Below are 22526 nucleotides of genomic sequence, written 5' to 3' on the forward strand. Positions count from 1 at the left end.
TTTTCCATGGTGATGGTTTTTCCTCTTCTTTACTGTATCACCAGCACTTGCAACAGATTTGTGTTTCAGAGACATTGTTGAAGGGTTAAGACAAAAGATTAAGATGAGCTCTTCTGCACAGCACTGTACACGCTATCACAAAAGGAAGGCACCCGTCGTCAACACATCTGATGTACTGACAAGAGACCACTTCCTGCTGTGTAACGTAACAGTACATGCAGGTTTGCTATTGAGAATGAATGGGGGCGGTGAGGAGGGGATTTATCACCAGCCCACCACACAGTCACCTCCACTTGCATACAGTATGCTGCCTGCAGTGTCCGCCCACCGAGAACCAACAGGGTGTGGCCAAAGGCGGGTACTGAATTGCCCACCATCGCCCCCATTCAACAGGCAGCCACCCGAGGCACACTACAATGCTGCCCCCCGCCACCCCATTCACCCTCAATGCCCTCCCGTTCAGCCACAACCGGGTCACCGCTTGCAGCACCACCAGCCGCCCACCGAGAACGATTGGGGCAACAACAACAACATTTATTTCTATAGCACATTTTCATACAAACAGTAGCTCAAAGTGCTTTACATAATAAAGAAAAGAAAAGTAAAAGACACAATAAGAAAACAAAATAAATCAACATTAATTAACATCGAATAAGAGTAAGGTTCTTTGGAGTTTTTTTGTTTTTTCAGTCCCCCCTGGCCAGACGGCTGGAGAAAAAATAAAATCTGTAGGGATTCCAGACCATGAGACCGCCCAGTCCCCTCTGGGCATTCTACCTAACATAAATGAAACAGTCCTCTTTGGATTTAGGGTTCTCACGGAAGGGCTTGATGATGATGATGGTCACGTAGACTTCTGCCTTTTAATCCATCTATCATTGTTGGAGCATCATGAAGCTTTGAGTAGGTGGAGGTGGCGCAGGCCACCACCACAAAGAAACCGGAAAAAGAAACAGAAGAGAGAGTTGGGGTCAGTACGGATTTTAGAGCCACCATTAATAGTTATTATGATGAATTGAACATACAGAGTATCAGGATTAAGTTAAAGTGAAGTTATAAAAAGGCCATGTTAAAGTAATGTGTTTTCAGCAGTGTTTTAAAGTGCTCTACTGTATCAGCCTGGCGAGTTTCTACTGGCAGGCTATTCCAGATTTTAGGTGCATAGCAGCAGAAGGCCCCCCGCCTCACCACTTCTTTTAAGTTTTGTTCTTGGGGCAGCCGTTTGAGGGACACTGCAGTGCTGTGTGGTGGGCGGGCAGTGAAACGCCCCCCTCCGCACCATCCAGCCTCTGTCCAGTCAGTAGCAGTAGCTGCGGTGGCATGGTGGGTGGGCAGCGAACCGCCCCCTCCACCCCATCAAGCCTGCGTCCTGCACATGAGTGCTTGCTGCACACCCAGCCGCCCACTGAAAATGAATGGGGTGCGGCCCCCACCGCCCCATTCATCAATCGGAGCCGCCCAAGTGACACTACACTATACTGCCCCCCCTCCAGCCACAGCTTGCACTGTCCCCAGGCCGGAGATGACCGAGCGGCGGCTGCTGAGGAGCCTGCGTCACGTCCCTCAGACAGATGAAGGAGCAGCTGCGACCTCGTTCATAAGTCGGATGTCCGTAACTTGGGAACTACCTGTAGTGAATTTTATTTATGACACACTTGTCTGACGTTCAAAGTGCTCCAAAGCCATCAACAAAAATACAACATAATACTGACTAACAGATGACAAATAAGTACAGTATACTATATAACAAACAGACGTAGGCCTGCAACGACGCAGAATGATGATAATAACAGATACACCACACAATATGAAGTGATGCAGATGAAATCTAAATGAAAAATGGGAAACAGACTTCAAAAGACACTCAAGTAAATGTAAAACCTTGCTTAAAAGTCTCTTAAAAAAATGTGGGCATTTCTAATGGCTACTGGCAGGGTAGGCCACCTCCACCTACTCAAAGCTTCATGATGCTCCAACAATGATGGATGGATTAAAAGGAAGAAGTCTACGTGACCATCATCATCATCAAGCCCTTCCGTGAGAATCCTAAATCTAAAGAGGACTGTTTCATTTATGTTAGGTAGAATGCCCAGAGGGGACTGGGCGGTCTCATGGTCTGGAATCCCTACAGATTTTATTTTTCTCCAGCCGTCTGGAGTTTTTTTGTTTTTTCTGTTCCCCCTGGCCATTGAACCTTACTCTTATTCGATGTTAATGTTGATTTATTTTGTTTTATAATTGTGTCTTTCATTTTTCTATTCTTTAATATGTAAAGCACTTTGAGCTACTGTTTGTATGAAAATGTGCTATAGAAATAAATGTTGTTGTAGGCAAAAGCTGCGGACTCTCAGGTTGAAAGGTTGAAAGAGCCTGCAGAATGGAGGGAGTGGGAGGATATCTAGGGGAGAATTATGTCATAGATATACAGAGAGGCTGTGCAATAGACCATTTTATATGTAAGGATAAGAGTTTTAAAATACAATACAATACAACTTATTATTGTATCACCCAAAAACACACAAGAAGTGCTGCAATGGGCTTCAACAGGCCCTGCCTCTTGATAGCCCCCCAGCCTTGAATCTCTAAGAAGACAAGAAAAAACTCCCAAAAAAACCCTTGTCGGGGAAAAAATGGAAGAAACCTTGGGAAAGGCAGTTGAAAGAGAGACCCCTTTCCAGGTAGATTGGGTGTGAAGTAGGTGTCAAAAAGAATGGGGTCAGTACAATACAATACAATCCAATACACACGTGTTGTATTAAAAGTAGCGTGTGTATGGACAGGGAGCCATGGTGATAGATTGACGCAGTGAGTTCTGAGTAAGAACATGAGCCGCACATATTGGAGCTTGTTGGGGATTTTGCAGTTAGCCCAAAAAGAGTGTAAGGTCATGCAGAAGTTGTGAAGGCCATGTGTAAGACTTTCAGAAAAAGACTGTGAGAGAAACCGACTAAGCCTGGAAATATTGTGAAGGAAATTTTAGTAATTATTGAATATATGTGCCACAAATGCCAGCTAAGTGTCAAAGATAACTCCAAGGTTATGTGCATAAGTAGTTCATGTAAACTGCAGCTGGGCAATTCAATCTATCAAATGTTTGATTCAGTATCTAACAAACATCAGTATACAAAAGCCATTACCACAATGTTCAAGCACTTTTCTTTAATTTTTGACAACTTCTTCTGAGTGGTAAATAAAATCTGCAAAATCTCCAATGTTCTTTCTAAGGATGATTACATTGATTCCATTTGTGCTGCCTGGCAGCGATGAGTGTGGGGGGAAAAAATGGTGTGAGGATCAGAAGAGTGTAGAACAGGTAGAGTTCTGCTGTTTGCATATGGTTTGCTTTTACCCGAGATGACAGTGCGAGCAGCCTAAAGATAACACACGTTACTGCATTTGACGAGGCCACCCAAGCACGTGTGCCTCCTGTCACACGCCCTTCCGCCTCCCTGGCGAAATGAGTCCCTTCTACACAAAGTTCTCTAAAGTGTTTGCTGTCCTCTTGTATACTGTATGAGTGGACAAGCAGCAGGAGGAAGGAGATAACAGCTGCAGTGACCATATTGCAAAACACAGTCGCCTACTTAACTTGCACCCAAAAATACTCCTCCTGTGTCAGTGGTCACACATAACTACATTAATCAGTAGTTCACATCACACCAGCAGAGACATGCCTACACAGCGTAAGCCCTCATCAGTCCATTTCTCTCTGTCTCCACTCTATATTAAAACGCTACAAGCAAGAATAAAAATGGCAGCATTTAGAATGGGGTTAACCACATTTTTAAATTTGTATTTTTAATTTAGCAAATGAACCGAGCTTCCAGATTACAATAATTATATACTCTATATTTGACATACTGCACATTCATTTTGCATTAACATTTATAAATACATTGTGCTGGTGATCTTTGATCTATTAAGTTTTTCGGAGGAAGCAAAATATACAACCATATTATTTTTCTGAGGAGAGGTTAGTAATAGGCTAATCAAATATCCATTAATGAAATAAAGATCTGTGTGATTTTTGTGATGACTAATTTTAATAGGCCTTCCTCAGAGTTTCAGGTGCCCCATTATAGATTTTTTCCTTGGTACTCATCATGTTAGCTGTCTCTCAAGCCGTAGCACATGCACTTCAGGACAGGTGATCCAATTGCAGCTAAGCATGTTCGGGCCCCACCAGTACGTGGATGGAGGACTAACCAGGAAGAGCTTGGAAGAGGTGTTTGTAATGCCAGCAGGGGGCGCTAACCCTCTGGTCTGAATGTGGATCCCAATGCCTCAGTGCTGTTACAGGGGCACTGAACTGTAATAATGGAGCAGCGCTTCAGGTGAAATGTAGAACCAAGTCCCTGACTCTCTGTAGTATTTAAAGATCCCTGGGCATTCTTCATAAAGAGTAAGGTGTATCCTGATGTCCTGGCTCAATAGCCCATTATGACCTAGTCATTCGGGTCCCCTAATCACCCCCTGGTTCTAATTGGATAACTGTCTCTCACCCCTTCACCACCTAATAGCTAATGTGTGGTGAGCATACTGGAGCTAAAATGGCTGCTGTTGCATCATCCAGGTGGATGTCGCACATTAGTGTTGGTTGTTCTGGCTCCCCACTGACTTTGTAAAGTGATTTGAGTAGTGAGAAAAGTGCTTTATAAGAGTAAAAAATAATTATTCTATATGTTTGTTGTTGTGGACGGCCAGCAGGGGCGGAGATATGGCCAGCATATTACCACCCCCGGAATACTAGGTGGCAGCAGCCCTGGATGACAGCATTGCCTAGGACTCCAGCAGGGCTCCATGGGAGTTGGAGTTTGACACAGCCCTGTTGAGGTTAATGGGCACCGTTAGGGGGTACTGGAGCACAGCACTTCCACCACACCCAGAAGTGCAGCTGGAAGTCCATTGCTGAGCACCTGGAGCATTTCCGGGGGCCAGCACACACTACTCGGGGAGGCAGAGTTGGGAGGAGGGAGACGAAGCTTGCTGGGGAAGAGTGGAGGAGAAAAGAAAGAGAGTGTTGTGTTTGCTGGAAATGTGCTGTATCGAGGGAAACGAAGGAAGGCGTTTCCCCTAAGAAAAGAAGCCAGAAATAAAATCTGTGTGCTTGGACTTGTGCCTCCTGTGTCGCTTTGGGGCTGTTATATATATATGTATCGCTATATATATATATATATATATATATATATATATATCTCATTTTTAAGAATTCATGTTTTTGCTATAGGAAAATATGTTTACACTGCTACCTCTTTTGCAATTTAATTGTTTTACAGCATTTAACACATCAAAAATCAAGCATTAAGTCAAATTACCAAGCCATTGCAGTTCATAGTGTTAAGCAGCATACTGTAGCTTTGTGACCAGCACCATTTTTGTGTTGCTGTTTTATTATTTTTAGTTCTTGTGTTCTTCACACAATATCTCTTGCCGTGGTGAAGGGTGAATATCAATTGAAAGGTAGAACTCATATATATTTTTTTTCCTCCTTCCTTCATGCAGACTATGGCTGAACAAGTGAATGGTGATGCTGAAGTACCCCCACTACGTTGTCTGTCCTTACTTGGCAAAGCCCTGTCACAGACCCGACTGGACCAGCTGGACGCGGATAGCCGAAGTAGTGTTACACCAAATCTTCGACGCAGAAGGGTTTCAAGTGGTCACAGTTTTGATTCGCCAGATGGATTTGTCGGTTCAGTTGCTGAGGTGCATGTCCTGGTGATTAATACTGGTGGCACTATTGGCATGATGTATCAGAATAATGGTAAGAATGAGATCCTTCTCTGCTTTATTACTTCCTGAGTACCCTCTTCTTGCCCATATTATACAGTACTCCAGTTTATGTTGAAGTTAGTTTTGAATTACATAACTGTATTTGTCTTTTATTGGCTATAAAGTGAAAAGAGAGGGAGAGAAATGTGATGAGAATGCAGATTCAAAATGGCCTGTGTGCATAAATTTTCACAGACTTGACCCATTCTATCTGTAAGCCTTAAGGCCCTGATATATTACACGATTCCAGTGATCCCATATTACACTGATTTCAGTGATTTTTAGTTGCAGACTTCATTTATATAATGTTAGTGAGTCTGAGGCAGTCGCAGTGTGTTCCCATGACCTCCAGTCATATAGTTTGACATATCCAACTATTCAGTCCAACCAGACTGCAACTTGTCCTAGTTAATTCGAAGAGGTTTGATTTTTGTCTTAAATCGTTGGTGCAGGTTCGTGTTTGTGTGTGTGGGAATGTTTAAAAACCAATGAGCGCTTAGCCAGAAGTACAACTCATGCCATGCAGCTATGAGCAATAAGGAACACAGATGTTTTGTACCTCTCAAATGGGACCCCTACAGAATTAAAAAAAAAAAAAAAGAGATTGAGATTGAACTTGTCATGCCTGGCAAGCATTAGTACAACACTAGCACAGTCAGACAGAAAAAAAGGAGTAAACTTGCAGTATTCTGGAAATGTGTATCTGTGCTCAAAAATCATCAAATTTATCATCAGTGCAATCACTAGTCGTGTAATCTGACATCCTCTGTCAATGAGATCAGCACCTGCAGTTGTAACCTTTTGACATCTCTCTACGACTGGAAGTCATGTCATTTTCAACCAGCTTTAGTGAGATTAAATAACTCTGTGGGATGAAGAAAATGGTCTTTTGGGTGGGTAGCAGGTTCTTGTGATTCTGATTCATAACGCTCAAAACCCTGCCTTTTAGTCAACTATGCTTGAACACTTAGCAGCAGGTAAGAGCACTTTGAGCCTCTGTCATTAGAGACGTAATCATTTGTATCTTGGAACAATTGGAGGCAATTTTGGTTTTCAAGTTGGAAACCAAAGGTGGAAGGTGTTGTGTTATTGAAGTGGCCAAAATCTCAGTTACAGCAAGACCCTTGTGATCATTCAGCAGTGGCTGAGCTATTTAGTTTTTAGTATCTCTTACTGTATGCGCAGAGTGATGACTGCACTGACAATCGGAAGGTTGTTGGTTCAAATCCTGTGAATGCCAGAAGTGACCCTACTGCATTGGACCTTTGAGTAAGGCCCTTAACCTGCAACTTCTCCATCCTGGGTATGACGTTAATCTGCATCCAGCCCTGCAAGTAGGCCCACCAACCTGCAGGGAAAAACCTGGGGGCTGGTGGCAGGATTGGCACTCCAGTCACCATAAAAAACCTCACACTGTTTCTTTACGTCTGAACTGGTGTGGTGCTGAGGTGTCACCCGTCGCATGGCTACACTCGGGTCCTAATCTGGGATCTAGAGGTGTCATGTGGTGGGTGCGGCAATGCGCTGTAGCAGCATGTGCTCCTAACCCCTCTTTGACTGCATGCACTCTGCTTATTATTTGGCACCGATCTGTTTGCATTTTTGTGAAGCATATATTTTAAGAGTTAGATACCTTTTATACAAAGTAAGCCTTTCTTTCTTTCTTTCTTTCTACACTAGTCCACACTGGTTTCTGTACCGGATTTTTCACGCGCTATCGAGTTTTCACACATTTGTCTACCATTCATTCATGCATAGTCCAGAATTGGGCCTCTCTTAAATATGGTCTTTATTTATTTACAATGAACTGACATTTTTGCAGCCAAATAAGGGGGTTCATTAATTCACTCATTCAGCCATCTCTTTATATTCCAAACCTGCTTTTTTCAATACAGGGCTGTGGATAGCTAGAGCATCACAGGGTGCAAGGCAGCAAGTAGCATTGGATGATATTCTACAAAATGACCTTGGGGGCCAACCTCCCGTCAATTTCAATTTCTGTGCAATATTATTTGAACATCCATCATGTGACTGAAGGTGCAATGTAAATATATTATAAAAGGTGGCTTTGGTACAGGTACTCGGCTCAACCACTTTACGTGCTGGCTCTGCAAAAGTCTTTTGTTATAGGCGCTCATTTTGTCCGGTGCCCAGCTTGATGCCGTTTTCTGTTTCTGTATAGGGGAGTTTGAACCCTGCTCTTGTGTTTTGCTCCTTTGTGTTGCATAGCCGTTCCATTGTTAAGTTCCTACCGATGCGCTTTTTGCCAGTCTTTTGACTAAGAGTTGTGGATCATACACTTTCTGTAAAGTAAGTCTTGCTTTTTATATTCTAGCCATGGCTCACATCTTGCGTGCCCATCAAGAGCTGCACCCCAACACGGTCCTGTACTGCAATGGCTGTAAATGTCTGTGTTGTACTGCCTGACGTTGCACATGTGACATACCTTAATCCCATTTTTTATTGATCTGTGTCTTTTAAAAGAACTTTGTTTATCAGCGTTTTCTTTGTTTTCTAGTCTCTGCTTTTCTGAGGCTTGCTAATGCTACTGAGCAGCTATTGAAAATGTTATTGTTTTTCCTGAATGGTGCTGTATGTTATTTGAACTTTCATTTCATCTGTTCCTTTTGTCATCTGATCTGCAGTATTATATACAGGAATGTTAACCTTTTTTAAGTGCTTTAGGCCTATCTGGCATCAGCTTTTGGTTGCTGAAACTGAAAATGTTTTTTAAAGGCCTGTATTTGGAGTAATTAAGATGCTATACAATGTATATATCAACTTGATGAAACGGTAATAGGCAACATAGGTGGGCTGGCATGCTGGCTGGGAAGGCTGGTTCCTTACCTTACTGTGAGGCCCTTTCAGTGGAAGGATTTGGGTGGACAGGCATCCTGATCAGTTTGGTTAGTGGTCAGCCTGGTTGAGAGGCTGTTATAATGGATGGACAGGGGGAGACTGCTTCCCAGGGCTTCCCCAGTACACTGGGTGGCAACATCCCATTTGGATATCTGCAGGGTTGCATGGGAGTTGTAGTTTTGTTGGGATCCTCAGGTGCTGCTAGGAGGAGCTGCTGGAAATGGACTTTCCTATCCAGGGAAGATTCTGCCTGACCTGAAAGAGCTTCCTGGACGCAGTGTGATGGCACAAGAAGTACTTCTGGGTCCGTATTAAGGGAAGCTGCTCCGCTTCAATTGGGGGTCAGGGTTGACAGAGTAGTCGGATGACGCTCACCTGGGTAGAGTGGAGTGTGAAGTTGTGAACCACCAGAGGGCGTTTCAGCTCCCAAAACCCCAGACAATTGCACAGACGTGGTTTCTGATTTCAAGAAAGAGATTTATTGCAACAAATACCTTAATGTATTCTACAGTTCCAGCAATATGGCTCTTCCCTTATTCCACTCCACTCCACCCAAGTGAGCTTCATCCGAGTTTATTAACAAAAGTAGAAAAAGAAATTGATGCTAAAGGAATACTCCAACCAAAAATATCTGTTTTTTAAATGTTGCTTACCCATTGTAAGTTTGTAGTCATGCCCAATAAAAATAATTTAGTCTTATGTTTTTATGCTAAATGGAGATAACAAAACGTCTGGCAGAGTAAGCGTCTGTTTTGATCTGAAAAACATGGGAATGCATTTTTATTTCTCATCCATCACCACACACTGTACCAGGTAATTAACGTGTCTAAAAATATTGTTTTTAGGTGGACATTCCTTTTAAAAGGGGAAAAGAAGCCTTTTGCTCTTCTTAACTCCACATTTGCAAAGTACTCGTCAAACTCTGTTTAAGATGGAGTAGCAGCGATGCCATTCTGCCCATACAAGCTGGTGCATTGTTTCACAGGTTAAGCCAGCTGAGGTGTGGTCACTTTGAGAAAAAGAATAAAAAAAATAGTTCTTTTGTTCTGAGTAAACTGCCTAAAGGGTGTGACTCTAGCCATCCAGCAGAGGTTCACTGAAAAGTGACTCAGGATGTCGAGCATTATTAGAAGTGCACTGTAACCGTGAATTGTCATGGGATGTGTGAAGCCACACAGCCATTTGAGCCCTGAACTGGTCTCTTTGTGTGATACAGGGAGACTTGGTGAACCTGTAAGTGTTCAGCCTATAAGGCAACTAATGGGATGGTGTTCACGTAGGAAAAGCACTGCGTGACCGCAAATTAATCACTTGACATTTGGTGTGCTCATATTATAGAAATAAGGAATTGATTTTACTCGTAAAGAGTCTTGGATGTTATTGTTGAAAGACACCATAAAAGTCAGAAATTCAATGGATCACTACCCACTACAAACTCCTACTCAATAAGGATTCTTGAGGTGTAGTCTTTTATAAGGGTGACGCAGCGGGTAGCGCTGCTGCCTCGCATTTAGGAGACCCAGGTTTGCTTCCCGGGTCCTCCCTGCGTGGAGTTTGCATGTTCTCCCCGTGTCTACGTGGGTTTCCTCCCACAGTCCAAAGACATGCAGGTTAGGTGCATTGGCGATTCTAAATTGTCCCTAGTGTGTGCCCTGTGGTGGGCTGGCGCCTTGCCTGGGGTTTGTTTCCTGCCTTGCGCCCTGTGTTGGCTCCAGCAGACCCCCGTGACCCTGTAGTTAGGATATAGCGGGTTGAATAATGGATGGATGGATGAATGAATGGATAGTCTCATATAGAAGAGACCTGCCAGTGCTCGCAGTACACATATGGTACACTTAAATAAATCAATATACACTAGCGATTTGTAAACTGCTTTGGATAAATATACTATTTTATAAAGTGCCTTGCTGGGCATTTCAACACAGGAAATATAGTTTTGCAATATTGAAAAGATGCACTAGTACTTGACTGCAGAAAATCTCCTGAATGGGATAGTTGTGTGATGGAGTGGGTCCCCCTTCTACGGTGATTTTCTACTGTATGTTGTGCGTATTTCCTTCTGGTTTGGCTTAATTTCCCTTTCACTTTGAGTAGTCAGGGGTGCGGAAATCCAACGCCCGACTCGTCCGACAAGGGTAAATTGACCATTGGACAAGCGTGTTTTTCTGGTTTGAGTTGTTCGCGGACAAGTGCAATTTTCTGGAGAAAAAAGAATTATATGTGATGTGCAGAGCACATTTTTACCACTACTTTCAAACTTTAAACATTTGGGTATGTGCTTCGTGCGGAAACAGTCTACTTAGGCATGTTCTTCATGTCAGATTGGTCTTCAATATTGTTTACAAAATGACGGCAGATTTTTCAAAGGGGAAGCACTCTTATGGTCTTACATAAGTATTTTACCCGCTATTTACACGCTTGGAGATGCGGTCATTTTTTTTCATGCCGAAATTACAATTTTAATGACCTGTCTATAGATCGTTTTTGATTAGAGAATTCTTCATATAAAACAAGTTGGTTTCGCGCTGTCAGTTTATTAAAAAATAAAGAAAACATTCTAACGGTTTCCAAATGTAACGAAATATCTGTAAAAATCCTCACTTAGATGCGATTATTTTTTCCCCGACAACATAGGTAATATTTACTTCTTTGGAAATGTACCATCTTGCGGAATTTCGAATACGTCATTAGGAATTACCTGTGTGACCCATAATGCACTGCGGTAAGCACATTTTTCTCGCTATATGCTTGTTGCTGAAACTGAAGCAAGTAGCATTGCGGATGAGAAATGGATCGTTTCTTGATTAAAACTGGCACAACAGGCCCTGAAAACCTGACAATGAGGACAAGAAAAGAAAAAGAAAAACTGAAAGGGACCGTGAGTGTGATAAAAAACGAAAACGGTCTTTTCAATCGCAATGGCTCAAAGAGTTTTCGTGGGTAAATGCAGACGACACTGACTCCGTTTTTTGCCAAATTTGCCGTCAGTATCAGTACCAGGAACCATGCAGTTCAGCTCAAGCAGAAATTAACAGCATTCAACCCATGCTTTCTGAGATAGTAAAGATTATTGGGGGAGATGTTGCAAGGCAAAAGCTCAAGAACATGGCAGAAAATTAATCAGGACAGTGTTCTGTTATGTACTGTAACTGTAATATGTGAAATAGAACTAGTGTAGCTATAATGAAGGCATTGTTTATTAGTGAGTTAAAATGATAAGGGAATCTTTTTTATATAATGTAGTTATTTCTTCTTTCTGAGAAGGTTGGCATCCTTCAACATCTGCAGTAAGATGCTGCAGATGTTCTACCAGACGGTTGTGGCGCGTGCCCTCTTCTACGCGGTGGTGTGCTGGGGTGGCCGCATAAAGATGAAAGACGCCTCACGCCTGGACAAACTTGTTAAGAAGGCAGGCTCTATTGTAGGATTAAAGTTGGACAGTTTAACATCTGTGGCAGAGCGACGGGCACTAAGCAAACTCCTGTCAATCATGGAGAATCCACTGCATCCACTGAACAGGATCATCTCCAGGCAGAGGAGTAGCTTCAGTGACAGACTTTTGTCACCGTCCTGCTCCACTGACAGACTGAGGAGATCGTTCCTCCCCCACACTATGTGACTCTTCAATTCCACCCGGGGGAGTAAATGCTAACATTAATTTTATTTTAATTTTTTTCATTGTTATCACTCTTTAATTTAATATTGTTCTTTTTATCAGTATGCTGCTGCTGGAGTATGTGAATTTCCCCTTGGGATTAATAAAGTATCTATCTATCTCTATCTATCTATCTATCTATCTATCTATCGATCGATCGATCGATCGATCGATCGCAAGGTGGCAAAATACTACTCCCTGAAATAACTTTTTTCAGTTTTAAAAAGGAAGGCAGTTTTGGCATCAATAAAAGAGATACAAAAAAATAAACTATTTTTCACTTTGTTACTTGTTTATGGGCAAGTGAATTTAACTGGCAGACAAGTGGATTTTCTAAATTTACTTGTCCGTGGACAAGCAGAAAAAAATTTGATTTCCACACCCCTGGTAGTGATGAGTCGGTTAAACAATGAATGAGGTTTTTGAGCAAAAGTAGACAAACTTTTGTTTTACAACCAATTGAACCTGCTTAATCTTACTCAAGTGTACGCTTTGAACATATACCCCAGCAGTGTTGGACAAACACCAGAGACCTTTCAGCTCAGGTTTCTCAAACTCCAGTCCTGGAGGGCTGCAGTGGCTGCAGGTTTTCATCCTAACTCTTTTCTTAATTTGTGACTTGTTTTTGCTGCTAATTCACTCATTTTGAATAAACTGTAATTTGCTCTTGAGGACTCAGGCCCCTTAATTGTTTCTTTTTCCTTAATTAGCAGCTAAACAGTAATGAGGTACAAAATGAGCCGAAACAACTGTAGAACATCATACAATATCTGAAAATAAAGAAAGGTGAAGGTCTCAGGAATGTTGACCTGCTCAGATCCACAAAACATTTGAACAGTGCTCCTAGAAAACAGAAAATCAGCTGTTTCAGAAATGTCTGCTATTGCACAACGAGAGTAGCAACAAGCCATGGAATTAAAGAATGGGTTTAATGAACGACAAGAATCGGTGCTTAATGAAGCAAGTGGTTGGAATGAAATTGGTGTGAGTTTGAGGCCCTGACTTAGTTGGTCTTCTGTTGGCTCACTCACTTCACATTTCACTTCTGTTTGGGTGCCATTTCAGGAAAGAAATGAAGCAAGGGTCTTGTTCAGAAAGTGGACACCACTTTAGACGGCCTTCCCCTCGCCCAAATACTAACCTTAAGGAAAATAAATTAGGTCCCTGATGTTAAGTTACTATTTTAGGGCTAAAGTGATAACGGAAATGTGAAACCTTCTTATATACCTAATCTTAATTATTGTGAAACAACCAAGTGGCGTCCGCTTTCTGAACAAGAGCCTGAAGCAATTCAGGGGAACGATGAAGAAATTCAGGAAAGCAAATCTTAAAAAAACAAGTCAATTAAAATTGATTCAAAAGAAATTAATTAGCAGCAAAAACAGGTCACTATAACCTGCAGCCACTGGGGCCCTCCAGGACTGGAGTTTGGGATGCCTGTTCTAGCAGAAGAAACAAGCACATATTTGGGTTGTGGGAAGAACACACACGCACACACACACACACACACACACACACACACACACACACACTTGGGTAAGGAACATGCAAACTCCACACAGACGGGCACAGGATTGAAAAATCAGGAGGCACTCAGAGAAAACCACATTTATGGTAACAGTGTTTATTGCATTGACTTTTTTTTTGTTTTTACTTTACAGAACAATAATATATATTTTATTTTTACATTTTCAGCACACAAAGGTGAAGTGATTTCTGGTTTTGTGCAGTAACATTTTAAAAGTAATGCAAGATTTCCCAGCATATTGACCCATGCACTGTCCAGCTTCTCTTCTTGTTTTTGTCCATTACAAAGTCAAACTATCCTGGCAAAATATGGGAACCAGTTGCATCTGGGGTGCCCACCCATCACAGGTCACACTCCTTCGTGATTTGGGGTTTGCCAGTTAACACATCATGCATCCATTTGGGCTGTGTGGAAACCCTGGAGAAGCGTCATGGAGCTGGTGAGAGTTTCAAACTCCACGCAGACAGTGAACAGGATAGGATTTCATCCCAGGTCCCTGAAACTTGAGGGTAGCATCAGTAAACTACCAGGCCACCATTTCAGAAGTTATTAAACACTGGCGTTCTGAAAACATGACCTGTGGGAGCAGAAGAAGCGCGTTATTTCTTTAAAGCATTATTCTTTCTTTTTAATTTTTAACATTTTTTTTTTTAAATAGAATGCCTTCATACAATGCCCTGAGCATGACCTAAACTAAGCAAAATATTTGCGCTGCTAGTCTCAGTTGCTCAATTCAGGCATGGAAATGAATTACTCAGTGATTAATTTGGCTTCCAGAGAAAAAATTTCTTACGTATTAAATTTGGAAATTGTGGGCTGGTAAGATCTTTCGGTTTTGTACAGTAAATCAGCCCATTTATAGAGCCCACCTAATCTAGTTCTAGGTGATGTGTACTTGTATAAAGAAAATACTTGCTTGGTATGGCAGGAGTGTGCACTTTATTACAGAAAGTGCAGTGCAGGAGTGAACACAAGGAGAACTCGGAGTACCAAAGGAAACCCGAACAGAAAAGAAATCACGTGGCCTGATTGGGCCCAAATCAAGGCATATCTCTGCTCTTGTCTACCTGAAGCAAGGAATTCTGCACTTTCTCACCTTTTCTCACAAAAGCTGACTTCCATTCTCCTCTTTAATGTCTATTTCTGGCCTCCCCATTATGAACCCACTTTCCCACTGACAGAACCGACCATTCTAAGTCAAGCATTATAGAGCTCACAAGTGGCACTTACTAGATGCTGGTGAATCTACACCTCTCGGCAGCTAAAGTTTCTCTGGATTTTTTCCCCATATCCCTACAGATGTACCAGTTAAGTTACAAAACAATGGCCGAAGGCAAAGAAATCCAGTGGCTGGAATTATCTCGTAGAAATGTTGTGCCAGTTTATGATAGAAAGGCTTGACCTGTCACAGGGTTAACATGCTTTACACTGGAGTGGTGCACCAAAAGACCGATACATGAATGTGATGAGTGACTTATCCTCAAGTACCAGGGGGCTTTTTTTACATTTACTGAATCGAAAGGGCGATGACTTTTTCACCTTCTTGATGTTGGATGACTTGGCCCATGAAATGATGTTCATGGTCTGGAGTCATTTCCTGCTTTCTATTTGCATTTGCGTTAAGATCTGATGACGTGCAAATAAATTAGAAAATCTGAAATGATGCAACTACTGCCTGGCAGCAGCTTTGACAGACGGCTCCGTGACACATTGCACAAGTATGAGCCTGGGTGGTTGGTGTCTCAAGTAGTGTCTTGCAGTACACACTATACGCAGAGTGTTTTGACCCACTGCTATCCCAGCAGTGTAAGTAACGATGTGCCTCATTTATGCAAATATGAACCAAGTGGGCAGTTTATGTTATGGTTTTATCTGTGTTAGAAGACACTGGAGATGATGGCATGCCATGCATAGTAACTAGCAGCCTCATAGACCAGCATCTTTCTTAAACACTTCTGAATGCCAATTTATTTACCTGCACACACATCAAACTTTATTAATTACTTTGTGTCAGCTGTTCGTGCTTTCCAGTTTACATCAACAATGCCTGGAGCAACAGCCAATAGACTTTACCCTTCACTTGTTTAAGGACGTAAACACTCAGTTATTTTGCAGTTTGTCACGCTTGGGTCACAGAACTGCACAGAAACACAGGAGACTGTAGAGACAGGAACTTTATTCAAACACTCCAAATGAACATATGACTCTTCAGAAGAAAATCAAACTCCATATGTAGACAGAGGGGACAGTTCCATCTCTTAATTAAAAGAGTGCAAAAACATCTACCTCTTCAAAGGGGTGCTCATGTGGAGCAGAGAACATCTGGGGGAGGAGAGAGAGACAAAGCAATGAGCAAAAAGGATAGAGGCTGTAGAGGCTTTTAAATATATGAAGTGCTGTTTGAGTAGGATATCCGCCGCTGCCGCCAAGCATCTATTGGAGCAAAGAGGAGGCATACTGTATTTGTTCCCATTGCAGCAGCGTTCCAACAGTGGGCCTCAGAGGAACGACCGCGTCCTCCAGGGGTGTGCAGAGCCCCCTTCTTCACAAGTTATTTTCATTACTAGATTTCATTGCTCTCAATTTGCTAGCAATCTTTGTTGTAGTTCCTTTCTTCATGTATGCTGTTGCACTCTCATTTTGATTATTTTGATAGCTATGAAGGAAAAAGGAAGACTTTTTTCAAAGTTGTTCATTGTTATGAAAATGTCGCAACCTCCTTTTCATTGGTTATTGCACTAATTAAATATTCTTTGGTCATAGCAAAAGAAATACTTGAATTACACAAATTGGAGGTGTTCATTGAAATGAGTGACACAATAAAGCACTTCAAATATAATCTTTGTTTAAGTTATTAGTAATATGGACGTTTTGCACAAATTCATTGTCCTATTACTTTGCCTGTGTGCAGTTTGCAAGGTTCTCCCCATGTGTGTGTGAAGTTTTCTTCTGTGCTTCAGGCCTACTAGGGGGTGTGTTGTCACCCAAAAAGTTACTCCTTATGAGTGAGTGTGTGTATGGGAGTGCACTCCGTGACACACAGGCAACCAACGGTTAGCTGGCTTGAGCTCGATAAGCAGAATTGAAAGTAGCCCTGCTATTGTGAAAATCATCCAAGAGCACTTTATAGGTGTGATGCAATACTTCAGTTTCAGTGACTTTATGCTGTCACAGTTGACACTACCATCAAAAGCAAACAAGAGTTCTGATATAATCTTTATTTTATATAGAGTCTTTCCTTATTGAAAGTCATCCATGGGTACCGTATAAGTAAAGTACGCTTATTTGCATTCGTGCCATCTTAACCCTTACAATGTCTTTGGGTCAAATTTGACCTGGTTTTGTGGTTAATATTGGTAAAAGCAAAAAAAAAAAAAAAAGTTTATAAATGACCTATATAGGGTCAATCAAAATTATGTTAACACTAATGGATAATTTTTATCTCGATCACACCTTTGTAAGTCGATGGAGAGGTCGTGGTGGACCATTGCTGTGTCCTCCACACGCCCCTGATTTGATGCATTCTGATTTCGGTTTTTGGGCGCGTGTGTGTGTATAGCAGGAAAGTTTGTGATATCAATGACCTGAAGGACAGAATACGGACTGTGGCATCATCTATTCCCTGTGAATAGTGTGTCTTTAAATGGTACTGTTGCTCGTTGGTTTTTGTGTGTGCGAACATGATGGCGAATAGATTGAGACATTCCTGTAAATCATCTTGCACATATGAAGTGTTTTGTGAATAAATTGTTTCCGCCATGCAAATGTTAACCTAATTTTGACTCACCCTGTATTTGTATAGCTGCTACACATTTTGAACACTGACATTTCATTTGAATCAGTATGGACCCATCATATAATTTAGTAAATGTTACTCCCCATTTAGGATACTTTTTGTTCAGAAGTCATAATATCCACCTAAATGTCATCAGTTCTTCTGTAAAATTTAGGACCATCAGTGCTACAGGTTAAGATGGTGTAACCAGTAGCAGACCCAATAATGTCTAGCATAGTCACAAGTTCAAACAATGAATTTTTAATGCACAAAGTACAATAATCTTACAAAACAACCGACTCCTTGCTCTCCTTTCACCTTCAGTTGAGTGCTGCCCACCATTTCTTCACTCTGACCCTCCAAGGTAAGGCAGAAGGCTCCTTTTATTCTGCAACTGGTTTCGGTGACCTGGTATAGGGAGCACTTCTAGGCTGTTTGAGAACCAGGATAGTCCTCATACTGCCCTCTTGCAGCAACCAGGCACCCCAACAGGGTTTCACTTCCAGACTCCATCTCCCATGAACCCGTACTAGTGTCCCAGCTGGGCCTCCTCCAACAGACCTCTGCCAACTAATGTATGGAGGATGGAACTGCTCCTTACCCCCGGCTTCTGATTGTCCATCTCCTGGCACCTTACATCTTGCCCAGAGGTCATGCCATCCTCCAGCAGTGATGCCTGTCTGTTGTCTGTGGCACTCACAATGGTCAATCGACATTAGATAGATGTGGGGTAAACAATCTTAATGGTCAAAAAAGACCCAGAAGGCATAGCATTGAGTCAGCATTCAGACTTTGTAAGGGCTACCAGACGTCCTTATTTTCTTAGTGAACACAAGCCTAATAAACAAACAAACAAATTCTGTAATAGTCTTCTAATTTTATGCTGCACCTTGTAATATCAACAGTCATTAATGGGCACTTTCTAGTATGGTACAGTTATTTGTATTTTCCTACAACTGGGACAGTGCCACATTTAATTACATTTTATGTTTCATTGTGAACACCTTCATAAAGTGTAAACTGAGCAATTCAGCTGTAGAATGATATAAATTCTAGTACTGCATCTATGAAGTGGCCTTGGATGGTTTTCATAGTGGAAATGTAAGGTCAGGTCAGGTTGGGGAGCATGCACTGGTACAGCATGTTGCTGCACACCCCTCCCAATGAAACAGTTCGGGATCCTGGTTGGCAACCCCTCAGGCAGACACGCGGTCCAGTCCCAGCCCACAGAAATGACACTCTATCTGCCACAGCCTGGTGTTACATGGGCATCCCCTTGGAACTTGGAAAGGCACTATATAAAGTAAAGATTGCTGCTAAAGTGCTGCCACTTTAAGTGACCTTCTTTACTTCATATTGTATGCCATTATACAAAGCAAATGCTATGTTATATAGCGCCTTTCCCTTTGGAAAGTCCTCCAGAGCCGTGTTGGCACGGTACAATTCTCTTCTTTCTTCTTCAGTTGTCTCACTGCCAGCTGAAGTGACTTTGCTTCCTTTCACAGTGGATGCCATCATGTTTCTAATAAGAAGCAAATATTTTTTCGTACTTCTCCAAGTGGAGTATCGGCAGGTGGTATAAAAGCGACATAGATCTACCCAAATCAAACCAGTTTCTCTACAGACTGCGCCATTACAAGTTACACTGGAATACAATGCAAAGCAACTTTGTCACGTGCAATAGAGTATTATAACTTTATGTTCATAGTCCTTCTCAAAGTGAGTGAGGTCTGCAAAATAAATAACAAATAACCAGCTTCAGAAATCCATCCAGTGTGCTGACATTGCCCAAGCCGTGGATTGGTCAGCTCTTGGGCGTCCTCTTTATTTGTCTTGAACTGAAGTGGCTGGCCTTGCCTCTGGCTATCCACCCTAATTTATTGGCCAGCTTGTTAAAAAGGTAAATCATTGCAGTTCAGTTAATCGCTTAACTGAAAATTGTTTTTCAGGTCAAGTAAAAATGCTGTTTCATGGAGCCGATGATGCCTTTTCATCTTTTGCGGCCTAAACCCTAGTTCAGATGGTTTGCATTGCTGTTATTTGCTTTCTCTTTACAACTGCAGCATTAGCAGGTGAGGAGAGCAACTTGAGATCCCACAGTGTGTGGGAGTTCAGGATTAAACTGAAAGATGAGTGCTGAGCAGAGCAACCGCTTAGCCACTTGGGGGCCCGTTCTGTGCAGAGTTGTCATTTGCAGGGAAGCCCGTTACAGGAAACATCCATCCATCCATCCATTATCTAACCTGCTATATCCTAACTACAGTGTCACGGGGGTCTGCTGGAGCCAATCCCAGCCCGGTACAGGGTGCAAGGCAGGAAACAAACCCCGGGCAGGGCGGCAGCCTACCGCAGGTTACAGGAAACAGTGGACTGAAAAACGGAATAGTTTAATCCAGTAGCAATTGTCCAATTTCCAAAGGATTGGAACTCCGTTCTCTCACAGAGTTTCCAGTGCCTGTCCCAACAGAAAAGGGTGCGAAGCAGGAACTAACCATAATCTAAATCATTACTTCTCAACCACAGGTTTGCTTTTGGTGGGTGATGAATGGCTGTTTCAGGTACCACCATCCACTGAAGCGGTCAACTAAGCTGCGCAATGCGCTTCTCTAACGAAAGGAGAACCCACTCCCCTTTCCAGTTGTGCTCTTTTCACTAAGGGGGACACCAATCTAAACTCTCCCCAACCTTATCAACTGCTTCTTGTGGGACGTCTGTGAACATAAAAAGGTTAAACTGCATCCTGAGGATACGAAGGTTGAAAGAATCTGATCTAAAGGGAAGTGACCATCTCTACCAGTACAGTGATCCCTCCTCGATCTGCGAAGTAAAAACCATATGTTTATATGGTCATTTTTATATATTTTAAGCCCTTATAAACTCTCCCACACTCTTATAAACATTTCACGCACAGTTATAAAACATAAACCCTTTATATTCTCTTAGATATTAGGTAAGATTCGTTGAAATTATGTATGTAAACACACTGTTTATATACTACGCACAAACATACGTATCATATATCATTGAGGAGTTTTACTTAATACAGTTTTAAACACATTGTAATTGATTAGGTAATATAAAAATCAATGAAAAATCTACAACATGTAAATATAAATAAAACCTAAATGTTATTTTAAAGGTATCGAGTGTCTCCGATATCACATATGTTACAATAGGTGGGCCACCACCAATAAATATGTACAATGCAAGAAAAATTGTATAAAATGTGTGTACAGTGACACTAAACGTACGTACATGTAGTAAGTACATAGAAAATTAGTAGCTCTTCTCTTCCTGCAGCATATCCAAAACTTTTACCTTTTTGCCAATCGTTAGCATCTTCCATTGGCGCTTGGGCATGGCCCCTGAAGCAGGAGCAGATCGTTTTGGAGACCTAACGAAGGGCTTGACTACGCACAAAGATCAACACAAAAGAGCACAAAAGTTAACTCTTTACACAGTAAAACACATTGGTGCTGAATGAGCGAGACGAGATGCTGGCAAACCCAAAGTGGAATCGAATGCTGCTTTCCATCGCTGAGCCAATCGGCACCCAGGAACTTAACCGCGTGCTCTGAATGGGTAGCTTCTCAGCCATCCGCCAATAGCGTCCCTTGTGTGAAATCAACTGGGCAAACCAACTGAGGAAGCATGAACCAGAAATAAAAAGACCCATTGTCCGCAGAAATCCGCAAACCAGTGAAAAATCTGCGATATATATTTAGATATGCTTACATATAAAATCCACGATAGAGTGAAGCCGCAAAAGTCGAAGCGTGATATAGCGAGGGGTTACTGTATTATATATAGAACCATTAACGGCACACTGCACAATAACGAGCAGTGAATCCACTTGACTTGAGCGTTCCTAGTTTTCATCCTCCTTCTCTGTACGTTTATCATTTGTTTGCTCAGAGTTTGATGCGTTTGCTGTTTCCTGAACAGCTCTTCTTCTTTTCTCCACCCTAGCGGCCCGCTTCTTCTCTTCTTTCGTCAGCATCTTTTCACATTAAAACTGATTAAGTCAGTGTTTGTGTTGCAATTACTCAGTATGTTTTCCTTAATTTTTCACTTAAGCTGGCACTTAAGTCTTCAATTTGCCTCAAGAATAATTTAAGATATGAAGAGGTTGGGGAAGTGATGGCGAAGGTGGTAGCGATGAGATCTGTGTCTGTACACATGCAATGCACAGCCGCCCTGCTGGCCACTGCCGAGAGTTGATTCTACAATAAAATAAAAAGAGGAATAACCTTGGAGGTCAATCATTGCCCCTAAAGCGGATAGTAGACGTCACTTAGTATACATGTACCAAATGTCAGGTCAATAGTTCAAATGGTGTGCGAGCTACAGGTGATTTAAAATCCTAGACTGACAAACGGACAGCCATGGTAGCGTATTATATAAGAAGATTTTTCCATAATCATCATTTTATTTTCAAAATGGTCACAGTGTCAGTCCAGCCTCGGGAACAAAAGTTACAATTACTTCCCATGGAGAGAAATTGCTATTGAGTACACTTGATCCCTCAAGTCTATTTGAGAGGGGACATATATACAATTTAAGCGGATTTCTGTCCATCTGTCAGTCAGTTACACTCTGTTGGCCATATTTAACGTCCGCGCTTGCCGAGCTCTTCTTTTGAAATGTTTTGTGTAATGCATGGAGTAATAAAATGAATTGAATTTTGCATTCCAACAGGAGGCACATCACAAGTATTAGCACTGCTACTGTGAATCCTGTAGCAATTGTCATATAGTTGCAGCAACAGACAAATTAACACTATAAAATAATAAAAAGTTTTAAATAGGAAAAAAAAAAAAGCGTAAATAAAGAATGATCTCGTTCAGGCCCATTAAATATTTTGGTCATCTGTCCTCATTAATGCAGCAAAAAAGAAAGCAGGAATGAATTGTGTAAATAAATAATAAGTTCCTTTA

General features: G+C 41.8%; 1 protein-coding gene across 1 annotated transcript in view; it reads left to right on the plus strand.

Annotated features, from left to right (window-relative positions):
• The window catches only part of aspg (asparaginase homolog (S. cerevisiae)), a 152059-nt gene that overhangs the window by 14429 nt on the left and 115104 nt on the right, over positions 1-22526 (plus strand). Inside the window, exon 2 of the mRNA XM_039741427.1 lies at positions 5503-5764. Coding sequence (XP_039597361.1) covers positions 5506-5764 — 259 coding nt within the window. The 5' untranslated portion in view covers positions 5503-5505. The remainder of the gene's footprint in view (positions 1-5502; positions 5765-22526) is intronic.

Source organism: Polypterus senegalus, chromosome 18 (assembly GCF_016835505.1).
Source record: "Polypterus senegalus isolate Bchr_013 chromosome 18, ASM1683550v1, whole genome shotgun sequence".
Lineage (NCBI taxonomy): Eukaryota > Metazoa > Chordata > Cladistia > Polypteriformes > Polypteridae > Polypterus > Polypterus senegalus.